Source organism: Pongo pygmaeus, chromosome 4 (genome assembly GCF_028885625.2).
Source record: "Pongo pygmaeus isolate AG05252 chromosome 4, NHGRI_mPonPyg2-v2.0_pri, whole genome shotgun sequence".
Taxonomy (NCBI): Eukaryota; Metazoa; Chordata; class Mammalia; order Primates; family Hominidae; genus Pongo; species Pongo pygmaeus.
The window spans coordinates 182,851,616-182,867,330 of NC_072377.2; the positions used below are offsets into that span (position 1 = coordinate 182,851,616).

General features: G+C 58.5%; 1 protein-coding gene across 3 annotated transcripts; it reads left to right on the forward strand.

Moving 5' to 3' along the window:
- The first annotated feature begins 1,155 nt into the window (after positions 1–1,155).
- On the forward strand, positions 1,156–13,926 carry N4BP3 (NEDD4 binding protein 3). Of its 3 annotated transcripts, XM_063665640.1 has the most exons (6): positions 1,156–1,215; positions 1,368–1,591; positions 7,404–7,763; positions 8,028–8,549; positions 8,952–9,206; positions 9,328–13,926. In XM_063665640.1, the coding sequence occupies exons 3-6, from the start codon at positions 7,434–7,436 to the stop codon at positions 9,853–9,855; spliced, it is 1,635 nt and encodes a 544-aa protein (XP_063521710.1). In that variant the 5' UTR covers positions 1,156–1,215; positions 1,368–1,591; positions 7,404–7,433; the 3' UTR covers positions 9,856–13,926. The 3 variants fall into 3 exon arrangements, with proteins under 3 accessions (XP_063521710.1, XP_054343557.1, XP_054343558.1); XM_054487582.2 differs by lacking the exon at positions 1,156–1,215 and having other exon boundaries at positions 1,252–1,591; XM_054487583.2 differs by lacking the exon at positions 1,156–1,215 and having other exon boundaries at positions 1,252–1,591; positions 7,407–7,763.
- Positions 13,927–15,715: the final 1,789 nt, after the last annotated feature.

Here is a 15,715-nt window from a genome sequence, read left to right on the forward strand (position 1 = left end):
CTTTGTGTCTGGTTTCTTTCACTTGCCACAATGTTTCGGAGGTTTATCCATGTTGTAGCAGGTATCATCAGTATTTCATTCCTCTTTTTCTTTTCTTTTCTTTTCTTTTTTTTTGAGACAGAGTCTTACTCCATCATCCAGGCTGGAGTGTAGTGGCACAATCTCCATTTATTGCAACTCTGCCTCCTGGGTTCAAGCAATTCTCCTGCCTTAGCCTCCCGAGTAGCTGGGATTACAGGCTCGCTCCACCATGCCTGGCTAATGTTTGGTGTTTTTAGTAGACACAGAATTTCGCCATGTTGGCCAGGCTGGTCTCAAACTCCTGACCTCAAGTGAGCCGCCTGCCTCGGCCTCCCAAAATGCTAGGATTACAAGGGTGAGCCACCACATCGGGTCTTTTTTCTTTTTTTTTGAAGATAGAGATGGAGTTTTGTGAGTTGCCCAGGCTGTTCCCGAACTCCTGGCCTCCAGAAGTGCTGGGAGATTTCAGACATGAGTCATCACATGGCGTTCATTTCCTTTTTATGGCTGAATAATATTCCACTGAATGGATCTACCGTTGTTTGCTTATACCCTCATCAATTGTTAGTTTGGGCTGTTCCACCTTTTGGCTCTTTGACTATTGTGGCTAGTACTGCCAAGAACATTACTTGTTTGAGGAATATAATTGCTGGGTCATATGGTAACTCTATGCTTAACTTTTGAATTGGAAACGGTGTTTTAATTTTTCGAATATGACTCCTTTACGTGTCTGTGTCTGTTTCCATGTCTTCCTACTGTCTCAGTAGGAAGCTCACGACTCATTTGCGTAATTTTTCTGGCCCCTGAAGGCACCTGATTTTGCTGCCCCTAGAATACTTTGGAAGCAAAAAGAAAATAACTCTGTGCCCAATTCAGCCAGAGTCGTGGGGTAAAATCTTTTCACTTCTCAAAGTACTACCGTGGTTCATCCCCAAAGGGGGGAAATCAGGTTTTCCGGAGAGGAGAGGCGGCTACAATCAGGGAGGTGAGGGACCTCACGCGCCTCTTCCTTAGAGGAGGCGGGCGAGGCGAACGGCGGAGGAGGAGGAGCGGGCGGGCTGTGCGCCCTCTGGGGCGTGGGCCGCGCTCGGGGCTGCCCACCCCTCGGTCCGAGCCAGGGCGCTCAGGGAGGCAGCGACGCGAGGCGCAGCCGGCCCAGGTTTCGCCCGCCACCGCCGTGCGGCGCCTCTGCGGGTCAGGGCCGGGGGCGCGGTCGGGGCCGGGCGGGGCCCAGGTTGGCTCGCGGGTAGGCGGCCCCGCCCCCCACATCCGGGGGCCGGGGCCGGGCTGTGGGCTCGCCGCGCGGCGGTGAGTCAGGCCGGGTTTTCCCTCCGCCTTTGGGGCAGGCGATCGAGCGCCGCGGAGCGCGTCCCTCCCTCGCCAATCCGGCTCCGGCGCCGGCGCCCGCCCGCCCGCCCGCGTTTTCCCGGCGCCTGCCGCTCCGCCGCTCCGACCCGGCTCGCAGTCCCGGCCCGAGCCGGCGCCTTGCAGGAGGGTTCAAATCCGCGCGAGGGAGCTGCGACGCGCGAGGGCTACGGAGCCGCGGGCCGGCGAGCGCGTCGCCACCATGGTAAGTGGGGCGCGCGAGGGGCTGGGGACCCAGGCTGGACTCGGGGGGTGGGGAGGGGTGGGGCGGGTCGCCAAGGTCTTGTTTTCTGGCGTCCTTGGCAAAGCTGCTGCCCCGCTGGCCGAGGCTCCCGTCTGAGAGAGATGGGCGGGGGTGGCAAGGTGCGGCGTGCGCCCAGGTGTCCCCTGCTCCCGGTCACCGAGGCACCGGATCGGGGACCGACACTGATGCTCCGCTGGAGGAGCAGGTGGCAGGCTACCTTGCTCTCCCCAACCCCTGCAAACGCGCTTTCCTCGGAGCAGCGCGCGGGACCCCTGCGCCACGGCTGGGTGGGGCAGGCGTCCTTGGCGCCGGCGTCTGACCTCGGCCTCCGCCCCCCTGCCCAGCCGCTCCCGGCAGGCCCCAGGGAGGGGCCAGGAGGAGACGCGCCTCCCACCCCGCCCCCCAGGTAGCCCCGGGACCTCCCGCAACTCTGGGGAGCCCTCGCCTTCACCCCTGCTTTCCTGACACAAATTCCGTGGGGATGCAACCTCGTTTGCCCCTCTGACTTGCCCATGAGATCTCTCGCCTCCTCCCACACCTCCTTTATCCCCCAACCCCCTGCCGGTCCACCAGGCTGCAGCTGCGGGCCTGCGGGTAGGGGACATTCCTAGGTCTTGACCGCTAGAGCACCCGGTCCAGTCCCGGCCACAGCCTTTGGCCCAAGTGAGGGCTGGCCTGGAGCCAAGCCGAAATCAGGGCCCTGGCTGTATCCAGAACGAGAACTGAGACCCGTTGTCTCCCACTGGGCCACCCCCCGACCACAACTACATAGGAACAAATTGGGCCTGGCTCTCCTCGGGAGGGAGCGGACGCAGGAGGCCATCCTGGGCGCGGTTATCAGCCTCCTCCCAGGGCCCTCCCAGGCAGGGCTTCTCTACCGGCTGGCAGCGTGTGGGTGTGCATGTGCGAGACTGTGAATGAATGCGGCCAGCCTGCTTCTGCCACCGCCTCTAGAGCTAGCATAGGCACTGGGAGTCCCCATGAGGCAGGTTTCCTCTATTTCTTCCTGACCTGGGGGGCAGCAGGAGGGATTCCAGGCCTGGTGGACCGCAGTGCAGAGCAGCCTGGTTGCAGGTGTCCTTGGGAGAAACAGGCGTGGAGGGCTGGGCAGACATACATGCAATACATACACAGCAGTGTGTGCCCATGGAGGGGAACCCGTGACCCCTGGCTTAGGACAACCTGCTGAGGTAGAGAGGACCTTGCCCAGGGAGTTGAGATTGCTTCTCACTGTGGGATCTTGGACAACTCACCTCGCATTCCTAGGCCTCAGTTTCCCGATCTGTAAAATGCAGTGAGGGTAATTACTGTCCTGTTTGCCCCCACGAGGCCGCTGTGGAGATGAAATGAGATAATGAAATAGAAGGGCTGAGAAAAAACTGTACACTGCGGTGCAGCCGTGAAGCACTATATAGTGATACTAAGCACCACTTCCGCAGGCTTTAGCCCCTGGTCTCTGCCTCAAGTGTCTGTCACAGAGGGGATGGGGTGGGCCAGCCTCTCCCAGCCCCTCTCTGGGCCCCCCTTGCCTACTACCCCCCGCCCCTTTTGGAGCTGGGACATTCCAGTCCCATTCCTTAGGGGCAGCTGCAGACACGCCCCTTAGCAGAGCTGATCCCCCAGCAGGTGGTGGGACCTTTCCCTGGGGTCAGGGCTCAGGAGGGGCTGACTGTAGCCAGGGCAGGCAGCACTCCTGCCCATGTGGGGACTGGAATGTCCCAACCCAGAGGAGATGCAAGATGGGATCCGAGAGGACTTCTAATCCTGGAACCTGTGTGCTTTCTCCCCTGCGGCTGAACATGACCTTAACCGCATTACTTCACTTTCTGAACCTCAGTTTCCTCTTGTGAAGCGGGGGATGACAGAACTCATCTCCTGTGTGTCTTGTGAGGATGTGATAGTGCCCTTTGGCGTGATCCAAAAGGGCACCAACAGGCTCCGGGACACCCCCCTCAAAGAAAGCACGTCCTCTCCTTCTTTGCTTCCTGGCCAGGGCAGCTGTGTCTTCCATCTCCACCAAGGATTGGTCCGAAAGAGATTCCTCTCCGTGTTCAGAGATTCCAGTGCTGCCTGCTAATCCTGGGGACTGGAGAGGGGTGAGGGGACTGGTGGCAGGAAACAGGAGTGGAGAGGCCTTAATGGGGCTAGCCAGGACCTGTGGAGAATGTGGCTTGAGTGTCCCAGCCCAAATCTAGCCAGCTGGGTGGTTGGGGGTTTGCCACTCCCAGGGCAGGGAAGCCCAGGCACTTGGCTTGTCCCCACCCTTCTCTCCACGACCCGTGCAGGGGCCCCGGCTTTTTGCTCTGATGTTCCAGTGAGGCTGCAAGGCACTTGCTGTCCTCCCTCCCTCCTCCCCCACCAAATCCCCTCCAGCCTGCACAGCTGCCCTGCCCTGAGCAGGCAATCCCTGGGCTTCCAAGCAACAGGAAGGAAGGAATGTGTGTGTTGGGGGAGGGGGTGGAGGTAGGATGGACCCCTTTAGGAAAAGAGACTGTCCCCACTCTGTGACATAGGCAGGGAGGAGCGTCCTGAAAGCTGGGGGCCTCCGCCCTGCTGGGGGAGCTGATAATCCAGTCAGAGAAGTCAGCCAGGAGGGGCACAGTGGGGACGGTGGGGGGCCTAAGGAGAGACAAAGGGAAGGGGCTGTCTGCTGCTCCTTCACTAGCCTGGGGGCTGGGAAGGACACTGGGTCATCATGCCACTGGGCTGCTCCTGCTTTGTCAGTGTGTCCTGGAAGGTGCTCAGTGCTGTGGGTGACCTTGTGCACAGCTGTATGATTGTGTTTGCTGCTGGACGTGACTGTCCGCACCGTGTCCTCTAACATGGGCTCTCTGTGCTGCTGGGTGGGGCTGACACGTGGCACACTGTGGTGTGTGTGGTTGTACGCACTGTTGCGGCCGGTGGCTACCTCTAGCTCAGGGACTCTCCCTGGACCTGAGATGCCTCGTGGGGAACCTGGGGGGTCGGTTATCTCTCCTCGAGACAGGAAGTGAGCATCTGCCCACGGGAAGCTGAGGCAGTGTGCATTTGCGGTGAGGTGGGCGTATTTGGCACTGCTGCCAACGTCTCCGCCCCCAGGGCCACACAGGGCTTACATTTCATAAGCCCTTTCCCCTCCATCTCTGACTGTCAATAATCCTTTGAGGAAAGCCGGGCAGGCAGAGTCTTTCCCACTTCATTTTTTTTTTTCCTTTTTTAAAATAAATAGAGATGGGGTTTCGCTACGTTGCTAAGGGTGGTTTCAAACTCCTGGGCTCAAGTGATCCTCCTGCCTCAGCCTCCCAAAGTGCTGGGATTACAGGTGTGAGCCACCATGCCCGGCCCTTTCCCACTTCAGAGATGCAGAAACTGAGGCATGGCAAAAGGCGGAGCATTTGTGTCTGGGGTCCCCTGGAGAGAGTGAGGGCAGGCTGGAGAGCAGGTCTCTGCTGTCCCCTCCCCAAGAAGCAGCAACAGGAGTTGAGTGTGCTCGTGGACAAACCACATCTCTGGCTGGATGGGCTTGTCGTGGCAAGGAAGTATCAGACGAGGAGGCAGGATGCTTCCATTCTAATACTTTTGGCTGTAGGTGGTGCATCCTAGGTCCCCACTAGACATTGGGCAGCCGTGACCAGCTATGACCTTGGGCAAGTCACTTCACCTTTCTGAGCCCCACTGACCTTTAAGAAGGGTCAATAGTTGGGCACAGTGTCACGCACCTGTGTTTTTAGCTACTCAGGAGGCTGAAGTGGGAAGATGGCTTGATCCTAGGAGTTCGAGGCTGCAGTGAGCCATGGTTGTGCTACTGTAGTCCAGCCTGGGTGACAGAGTGAAGAGCAAGACCCTGTCTCAAAAAAAAAAAAAAAAAAGGAAAGGACAATAACTCTGTCACAGGACTCAGCAGGACCCGTATGCAGGGCTGAGTCGCTGTAGGAACCCAGCCCCTGTGATTCCTTACCTGGATGCATCCCCTATGTGGCCTGCAACGTGTGTTCTCAGGGGCTGGGCTGGGTGGGGTGTGCAAACCCGGATTCGCCCCATCCTGGGTCTGGGGGTTGTTGAGGGGAGAGCTGAGGTCATTTTTGCACAGGGTGAGGTGAGGCTGTGGGTTTGGGGCAGGTCCCCCTCCCGGAGAGCTTTGTCTTCCACAAACACAAAACCTGGAAATGGTTGAGGAAGATGGAACCTCCTAACGACCATTGTTCGGGGGCAGGAGTGGGTGCCCGGAAGCGTGGGTGGTAGTAGGGGACTCACAGCTGCAGCCGGCCTGCTGGGCTTCTGTTCGAGAATGGGAGCAGCTGCTCAGGGGTGGGAGGCAGAGAAGGTGGCATTCGTTCACTCGGCCAGACCTTTCTGCACGCCCGCTCCATGCTGGGCACTGGGCTGTGCAGAGGATCCCCAGGGGACTAGGTACCAGCCCTGCCTCCAGAGCGTGTGGCCCAGCACAGGTGGAAGGTGGTCCGTCAGCCTAGTCCCTTGGTGATGTTTGTGTGCCTGGCTGAGCTCAGCTCCAGCCAGCCTGTTGACCCTAGCTGTGGCCCAGGCCCTGGACTGGGTGCTCTGTCATGTTATCCCACCCCATCCTCCCAGCATCCCAGTGATAAGTGTTATCTTCGCCAGGGCATGTGTGTGGAAGTCCAGGCTCACTGAGGTTAGTAGCTTGGCCGGGGTCACACACCGATTGGTTCCGCCAGGGTTAGGATTTGGGACCCACCCTGCCAGGTGGTGGGCTTTGGAATAAGAGCATGTGCAGGGGCTGGCGTGAGTTCAGCTGCCCCTTCCCTCCTCCACCCACCACTGCCCAGATGGGAACACCTGTCCCGGAAACTGTGGCCATTGTTCACGTCATCCTTCCTCCTTTTGGGCCCTTCCTGTTTGTATCCCTCCCACTGTAGCCCCCAACCCCCGCCCCCCCACCCGCGATGCCAGATGTTTCCCTTGGGGAGCTTTGACCCTTTGCAGGAAGAGGGGCTGCAGGGGTTACCCCTCTCCCATGGGAAGGAGGGTCTCACTGGCCTTGGGTCTCTGTGCCTTCTCCCCACTCCACAGATTTGGTGGGGAACATGGCAGGAGGATAAGCAAGGTGAGGTTCAGCCAGGCCAAGTTTTCTTTTTTTTTTTTTTGAGATGGAGTCTCCCTCTGTTGCCCAGGCTGGAGCGCAGTGGCGCGATCTCAGCTCACTGCAAGCTCCGCCTCCCGAGTTCATGCCATTCTCCTGCCTCAGCCTCCCAAGTAGCTGGGACTACAGGCGCCCACCACCATGCCCGGCTAATTTTTTGTATTTTTAGTAGAAACGAGGTTTCACAGTGTTAGCCACGATGGTCTGCGGTTCCTGACCTTGTGATCCACCTGCCTTAGCCTCCCAAAGTGCTGGGATTACAGCCGTGAGCCACCGTGCCCGGCCAAGTTTGTCTTCCTTCGCCCTGTGTGGGCCCAGTGCTGGGAGGACGGCTCCTGTCCTGCTGCTTCCAGGCCTATCCCCTCCCGGTACTTCTGAATCCCACACAGGCCTCTAGGCGGAGCTGGCCCTTTGGTGCATGGCTGGGGCACCATTGCTCTTCCTTAGACTCATTCCAGCAAGTAACAGATGGGCAGGTGGCTTTGGGGCTTGTACTTCTTTCTCTTGCCAGTCTAGGGATCCTGTCCCGGGGTTCTCTCTTGGACCCACATCTGCCTTACCTGGGCCTGGGCTAGGTTGTGGGGAGCTACAGGGAGCAAGTGCCTTGTTTTCAGGCCCCAGGGAAGTTGGGCAGCCAGTGCTCACCTGCCCCTAATGGAGCCTCCCAATTCCTAGAAGCAGCTGCCTGTACCCTGTTGAAACTTCATGGCCACAGCCCCAGGCCCTGCTGGCATTGCCATGGGCAGCGTGGGCAGCCTGTTGGAACGGCAGGATTTCTCCCCTGAAGAGCTGCGGGCGGCACTTGCCGGGTCTCGGGGCTCCCGCCAGCCTGATGGGCTCCTCCGGAAGGGCTTGGGCCAGCGTGAGTTTCTCAGCTACCTGCACCTCCCCAAGAAGGACGGCAAGAGCACCAAGAACACCAAGCGGGCCCCTCGGAACGAGCCTGCCGACTATGCCACCCTCTACTACCGGGAACATCCTCGCGCGGGTGACTTCAGCAAGACCTCACTGCCAGAGCGGGGTCGCTTCGACAAGGTGCACCTTTGCTCATGCCCCTTACAAGGTGTGGGGAGGGTGGGGTCTCCTTGGAGACCCTGATGTTGGGATGGGGTGGGGACAGGGCATGCTGAGATACGAAAATCATGCTACGGGCTGGCCTGAGGTTTGTTCACTGCGGCCTGGTGGCACGTGCCCCGCGGTCTCAAAGAGGATCCCTCAGGGGCTGTGGGAGCATCAGGAGGTAGAGCAGGCAGCTGCCCAGGTCTCACACCTGCCCTCTCTGCCCTCTCTTCCTGGCAGTGCCGCATTCGCCCCTCAGTGTTCAAGCCTACAGCGGGCAACGGGAAAGGCTTCCTATCCATGCAAAGCCTGGCGTCCCACAAAGGCCAGAAGCTGTGGCGCAGCAATGGCAGCCTGCACACGCTGGCCTGCCACCCGCCCCTGAGCCCCGGGCCCCGGGCCAGCCAGGCCCAGGCACAGCTGCTGCACGCCCTCAGCCTAGATGAGGGCGGCCGTGAGCCCGAGCCCAGCCTGTCCGACTCCTCCAGTGGGGGTAGTTTTGGTCGCAGTCCTGGTACTGGCCCTAGCCCCTTCAGCTCCTCCCTTGGCCACCTTAACCATCTCGGGGGCTCCCTGGACCGGGCCTCTCGAGGACCCAAGGAGGCTGGCCCACCAGCTGTGCTGAGCTGCCTGCCCGAGCCACCACCCCCCTACGAGTTCTCCTGCTCCTCTGCCGAGGAGATGGGAGCCGTGCTGCCCGAGACCTGTGAGGAGCTCAAGAGGGGCCTTGGCGATGAGGACGGCTCCAACCCGTTCACGCAGGTGAGGGAGCCCCTGCCCTGGAGTCCTGTTCTGTGCCTCAGCACTGGGGTACAGGCCAGAGAGAGGGGCCCCAGCCAGCTCACCCACGTGGCCGTGGACACAAGAGAGCAAGAAAGGGGGAGCTGGCTGGGCTTCCTTCCTCTGCATCCCAGGTGGTGGGGATGTCATGTCACTGGGGGTCCTTGCCTGGGAGTTGTGTGGGAAGGAAGGAGAGAGGCTCCTTGGGAGGGCCATGTGATGGGGACACCTCACCCTGGAGGACATCCCGGGTTAAAGCGCATGTGTGGCTGGGTCCTGTGGTGTAGGAGCACAGGATATGATCAGTGGCTGGAGTATCGGGTGGAGCTCTGAGTCGCCTCTAGGGGGCAGGGCCACGGTGGATGCATCTCTTCCCCTTGACAGGTGCTGGAGGAGCGCCAGCGGCTGTGGCTGGCTGAGCTGAAGCGCCTGTATGTGGAGCGGCTGCACGAGGTGACCCAAAAGGCTGAGCGCAGCGAGCGCAACCTCCAGCTGCAGCTGTTTATGGCTCAGCAGGAGCAGCGGCGCCTGCGCAAGGAGCTGCGGGCTCAGCAGGGCCTTGCTCCAGAGCCTCGGGCCCCCGGCACCCTCCCAGAGGCTGACCCCAGTGCACGACCAGAGGAGGAAGCCCGATGGGAGGTGAGAGATGACAGAGGGCTCCGAGACTCTCCCATCTCCATTGCCGGTCCCTTCCTCTGCCTGCCCCCTCCCAAACCGGCTCCCCACACCCTACTTTGCTTGCGTCCTCCCCATCCCCCAGGTGTGCCAGAAGACAGCAGAGATTAGCCTCTTGAAGCAGCAGCTGCGTGAAGCCCAGGCGGAACTGGCCCAGAAGCTGGCGGAGATCTTCAGTCTGAAGACACAACTTCGGGGCAGCCGGGCACAAGCCCAGGCTCAGGACGCAGAGCTGGTCCAGCTGCGCGAGGCTGTGCGCAGCCTGCAGGAGCAGGCCCCTCGGGAAGAAGCCCCAGGCAGCTGTGAGACTGATGACTGCAAGAGCAGGGGCCTGTTGGGGGAGGCAGGAGGCAGCGAGGCCAGAGACAGTGCTGAGCAGCTGCGGGCTGAGCTGCTGCAGGAGCGACTTCGGGGCCAGGAGCAGGCGCTGCGCTTTGAGCAGGAGCGGCGGACTTGGCAGGAGGAGAAGGAGCGCGTGCTGCGCTACCAGCGGGAGATCCAGGGAGGGTACATGGACATGTACCGCCGCAACCAGGCACTGGAGCAGGAACTGCGGGCACTGCGGGAGCCCCCCACACCCTGGAGTCCCCGGCTCGAGTCCTCCAAGATCTGAGGCCAGCAGAGCGAGCTGACAGCAGAAACACTGTCAGAAGGTGCCCTGAGACGGCCGGCTCAGCCTTCCCTTGCACTGGTTGGGGTGGAACCTGCAGAGGCCAGCCCAGGGCTGGGGAGGTGCAAGGAGAGGAGGGATCCAGTGGGGCCGTGGGCTGGGTAGGGTGCCTTGGCAGGAGCCAGGACAAGGCCCTCCTGGCAGAGGAGCACCTAGGCAGGGCCCAGCCCTGCTTCCTGGAGTGGATGTGGTCCAGAGAAGGAGGCTGGGGGATCACCAGCCCCAAGGTCCGGAAGGGCAGGTCAGAGGGAGGGAGGCTGGAGACCTGGGCTGGGGCCTTCCTCCAGAGAAGGAGGCTGGGGTGGGAACATTGGCTTCCCCCAGAATAAAACCACGTTTTCTACCAGAGGCTCAGAATACGCTGAGCCTGTGACCAGAGGATGATGGATGGTCGGGATTGAGGCTGTTGACCTGGGCAGTAGCTCCTCCCATGGCCAGTGGTCAGTGGGAGGGTGTCCCCTGCACCTGTCTGCATGGCCACTGGGCATGTGTTGGGAGCAGAGGAATCCTACTCCTTGCCTCAGCCCCACACAGTTCCTTAACTGCCGTGTGGGCTGAAATTCCTTTCTTTAGCACCAGTGGAGTTTTCAGAAGGAACAATACCAGCGAATGCCAAGAAAACAAAGGGCAAGTCAACCAAGGCATTTTGAGAACATGAAATGTCTTCTTGGTGGGAAGGCTGGGCCCCAGGAGGATCCACAGGCTCAGACCATGCCCCTCCCGGCACCCGCCTCCTGTCTCCCTCCCTCCCTCCATAGGAGTGGGGGGGCCTTAGAAGTGCTCTGCCTCATTCCCTGTTCGTAGGAAGGTGCAGGAGAGGAGGTGGGCAAGCTTATGAGTTTCTTGGTAAAGAGCCTTTACCACAGCAACGAATGGGAACATTTCCCCATCAGCAACGGGGCTCTGGGGCATTATTAAGTAGGGGTGAAATATGATTGATTTACATTCTGGAAAGCTCTCCCAGGAGGAAGCATTCCCCACCCCGCCTTGCCTGTGTCCTGCGCTGGGCTCCAGGACGGTCAGTCCTCCCAGATCCCTGCTCTCAGCTAAGGCTGGTCCCTAAAACCCACACCTGCCTTTGATCTCTCAGAGGCCTGGCTTGCCCTCTGGGCCTTTGCTCCCCCGCTGGGTGCCTGGCCTGGAACACAGGTTCAGTCTGGCTGTGTGAGTGGCGTCTCTCCCTTCCTTTGAGGGAAGCTCAGCTTCCTTACGCGCTCATTGTTGGACTGGCTGCCGTGCATTGCATGCTTACTGTGCGCCAGGTGCTGTGCTGGGCCCTCTTGAGTGTGGGGGCACAGGCTGAATTAGATGAGCTCCTACCCCAGAGGGCCCTGCACACCGATGTCAGCTCACCAGTCCCTTCCCTGACAGGGCAGCTCGGAACTTCTGAGAAGTTGTCTGCAGAGAGCCACAGGTCACTCCCTTTGGCTACCCTGGCCATGCCTGGCAGCCCCTCAGGCCCCACAGGTGGGTCCTGGTTGTGAAGTGGAGTTAGTGCACATGGATGTCAGGGGACGGGTGTGAGGCATGAGCTGGGGGGCCCCCCTTTTCAGGGCAGAGAGTGAGGCGTGTGCACTGTCTGCTGTGGGGATGGTGTGTTTATGGCCATGTAAGTGGCAGATGTGTGTAAAGATGTGCTTGCGGGTGGTGGGTGTGTCCGAGGGGGTGTGTTTGGGAGCCTGGCCTCCAAAAGCCAGTGTCTGGGTTGGAGACAGTGCAGGCCCCTTCTTGGCCCCACCCTCTACCCCATTCCTTCCTGTCAGCCCCAGTCTGTCTTGGCACTGGCCAGGCTTGGGTGGAGCCTGTGTCCCAGACAGATCCCCTAGGCCTATCTGAGACCCATGCAGGCCCACACCTGAGCTCCTGTCTGCCTGAGGAGGGAAAGGGGGAGTGCCCAGGTCAGGCAGGCCAATCATCTACACACCCCCTTGGTACCCATTCCCATTTCACAAACTCCTCCAAACCCCAAATGGAAATCTCTGGGACAGTGGCTCCTCCAGAGGGCCCCTCAGAGCCAGGTGCTGGCCAGATGCCTTGATCACAGCCTCCATGGCCAGGGGACCGTCAGGCCAGGGGCCCACACAGCTGGTGCCAGGGTCCACCTCGGTATACCAGCTCTGCAGAACAGTTCCCCACCCAGCAATTAGGGAGCTGGGCTGGCCAGTACAGCCAGTGGGGAGTGGGTGGGAGGTACCAAAACTTGGCAGCCGTGCCAGAAACCAAAGCCAGGCCCAGATGTAGGGGGAGGGCACGAGAGCTGAACCTGAACCTGGGGCGTCTCGGAGCTGGATCCCCGTCAGCTCATCCAGGCTGGACAAACCAGTTCCTGGGTCCCCCAGCCGGCTGGGTGGCTCTGGGGCCAACCGACCACAGGTGTCACTGATCACAGGTGTCACTGTAGTGGTTACCACCTCAGGGCAGCCCCTCCCTCCTGCTGGCGGGGCCTCAGCTTCCCAGCTGCCCTGGCTTAGCCTTCTGTGCAGCCCCCCCGGCCCCAGCAGGCTTGGTCCGGGCAGCCTGCTCTGCAGAAGGTGGCTGCCTCCTGGTGCTGGGCTCCCTGCCTCTGGGGCCTCCAGTCCTTCACTCAGTGTCATCCCTTCCAGCAGCTCCCTGGGCCTTTTGGTCCATCCCTTCAGGCTTCTGACACACTAGTGTCCTCTAGTCACTGATAGTGGTGCCTCCTTCTTACCTTGGCAAGCCCTTGTAGCCCTCTGAGCCCTCATCCTGTAGGCAGAGCCCTTCAGTGCTCTGAGAAACCTTCCCTGAACTCACTGCCTCCCCTGCCTGGGCACTCCCTCCTCCCTGCGCCCACAGCCCCCATGCCAATCTCCGTCAGCTCTTTCCGTGCTGCTGTAATTGTTGGTTTGCCTCTGTCTCCTTTGAGCTGCGGGCATTGCCAGGGTAGGGTGGTGTCTTCACCGCAGCTCCAGAAGGCACTGGTGGGATGTGGAGTCAGGAGCAACCAGAGCCCCCCCATACTAGAATGGGTTTGAGCTTGGGGTGGTATGGATGGGGAAGACTTACTCTGAATGTTCGTTCACCATCCGTGGGCACCAGGTCTGTGCCAAGCACAGGGACTCCGGGGGCAGCTGCCATTCATTCCAGTGATGTATTTGGGGCCCTCTCAGGTGAGGAAGCCAAGGTGGCCAAGGCCCTCGGTCCCCTGCCCTGATAGGGCTTACCTGTGTGTGGGGGAGGGAGACCACACGTGTCAGAAGTAGTGAAGGCCGCTCCAAATAGTGACTGGGGCCAGGCAGGTGGAAAAGAGAACAGAAGAGAATCCAGAAGTGCTCAGACAGAACTAGGGACAACAGAGGGGCCTCCACGGTGGCATGGGTCGGCAGAGCGTGGAGCAGGCAGAGGAAGCCTGTCTGGGAGGTTGGGTACATTCCTCCGAGACTCAGGGGATGTAGGTGTTGAGGTTTCTGCAAAGAGGGTGCAGGCCCTGCAGTGACGGTTCAGATATTGATAACCCATCCCCCTTGGCAGGTGGGGGCTTAGGCATCCATATTGGATTCAGAAAAGAAAAAGAATGATGCTTCTTGCAGCAAAAGCAAAAGTGATTATGTCACGCGAGGAGAGGCTGGAGGGCCATGGGAGTTCCCAGCTGGCTCACTCATCCGTCCAGGAGGTGGGTCTCATGGTTTCATTTTGCTCTGGGCCTACTTAGAGTTTTGGCAAATGCAGAATTATATAACGAACCCAACAATGAAGATAGAGTTCTGTCACCCCCCAGCCATCTCCTGTGGCCCTCTAGTCCACCCCCTGCCCCACCCCCGCCCCTGCAACACCGATCTGCTTTCACAATAACCGTATGGGGTTTTTTCTCTTTCCTTTTTTGTGAGCGGCGTTTAATTCCTTTGCTCTAATATGTAATATTAGAACAGATTACAAAGTAGCAAGAAAAATATGACATTGGTGTAAAAATAATCTACACCTCATGGAAAGAATGAAGAGTCAGAAATAGATTCTATTCTGTAGAAAATCTTACACAATAAAGGACTTCAAAATAAGGGTAAGGAAGGATTCTTTAACAAGCGGTGCTGGGATAACTGGATAAAAATTTTGGGAAAGAAGTCATACTGTGCGCCACCCCTGCATTTATTTTATTATTTTATTTTATTTTATTTTTTTGAGATGGAGTCTCACTGTGTCGCCCAGGAGTGCAGTGGCGTGATCTCGGCTCACTGCAACCTCCGCCTCCCGGGTTCAAGCAGTTCTCCTGCCTCAGCCTCCTGAGTAGCTGAGACTACAGGCGCCTGCCACCACGCCTGGCTAATTTTTTGTATTTTTAGTAGAGACAGGGTTTCACCATGTTAGCCAGGATGGTCTTGATCTCCTAACCTCGTGATCCACCCGCCTCAGCCTCCCAAAGTGCTCGGATTATGGGCGTGGGCCACTGCGCTTGGCCCACCCCTGCATTTATTGAGTTAAATTTTAAAAATCCTATCCTAGGAAATTGGTGTCGGGGCTCAGAAAATGATACCCCAAAGTATGGAGCTGTGGGAGGCTGAATGCTTTGAACTAAAGTCTCTTACCATAGCTCACTCCTCTTTCCTCCCAAAACCCTCCTGAAGCGCAGGGAGGGGACTTCTCTGAAGTTCTCTTTTGTTTCTAAGGGAAGTTCCTGCAGAAGGAATGCCATTGTCTTGAGCCCTTTCCCTAGCATCTCATAAAACATGTACGATTAACTCACTGGAGAGGATACTGAAGGTGATACCATCTCTTCTGAGGACTGGGCTACTTGAGAGGTTTTATCTTCATGACAAGACAGCCTTTGTTTGCCATGCATTTCCTCCCCTCAACCTCCTAGCATCTGCCGCCACCTCCTCCCAGAAACCTCAGGCCCCAGTTTTTGGAGCTCAAATGCTATTTAGACTTCATCAGTCTGGCCCTTACTAGAGTCTCACATTTTGTGGGACTCCTGTGCATGTATGTAATAAATTTGCATGCCTTTTCTCCTATTAATCTGTCTACTGTTAATTTTATTCCAGAGACTCAAATTATTGAAGCTTCGGAGAATACAGGGAATGTTTAAAACTTCTATGCTGGCAAAAAGTGAATTCGATGATTACTGAATTAATGGGAGAATTGATTGCTTTGAAGGAATCCTCCCCATCCCTAACAAAAAACACACAATCCCTACGGGGACAGATGGGCAAAATCAACTAATACAACTTGGTGCACACTTGAAAATAACACCAAGATGCAAGGATGGCCACATACTGGGGGAGAACCTCAACTTTGCTCACATCCTTCTTGGCTGTGAGGCAGGCCAAGGCTCCCGGAGAGGAAGTGGGGAAGCCTGGGGCATTTGCCAAAGCCTGTGAGGTCAGGTTGGCTGGGAGGCGGCTTGGGCCCTTGGCCCCAGGCAAGGTTCAATCAACTCTCCACCCCTATGGCTTCCGTTTGGGCCAGGGCCACCCAGGCTCCTCATGCTTGGGCAGGCATCTCTGGGATCCGCCCTCCCGACGTCCCGACGCCCCTGTGGGCACACAGTCCTGCTGTGGGCCTTCTCCCCTGCTATATATCATAAGGTTTTTGAGCCGCAGTTTCCTTATGTGTACGTGGAGGACACTGGCTTCTTGAGTATCTCAGAGTACCTCCTGTGCAAAGCTTGTGGTGTTGGCGATAACGCAGTGATGAAGGCAAAACGTAGGGCCAGTGGAGTTGTTTTTGTTTTGTTTTGAGACAGGGTCTTACTCTGTTGCCCAGGCTGGAGTGCAGTGACACAATCTTGGCTCACCGCAACCTCCGCCTCCCAGGCTCAAGCGATTCTCCTGCCTCAGCCTCCAAAGTAGCT

What these genes read in the sequence shown, in the direction of transcription:
- N4BP3 (XM_063665640.1), top strand. Translation starts at nt 7,434, where the DNA reads ATGGCCACAGCCCCAGGCCCTGCTGGCATTGCCATGGGCAGCGTGGGC. An exon ending in AGCGGGGTCGCTTCGACAAG is followed by an intron (nt 7,764 to 8,027) that starts GTGCACCTTTGC and finishes TCTTCCTGGCAG; the next exon opens with TGCCGCATTCGCCCCTCAGT. An exon ending in GCTCCAACCCGTTCACGCAG is followed by an intron (nt 8,550 to 8,951) that starts GTGAGGGAGCCC and finishes TCCCCTTGACAG; the next exon opens with GTGCTGGAGGAGCGCCAGCG.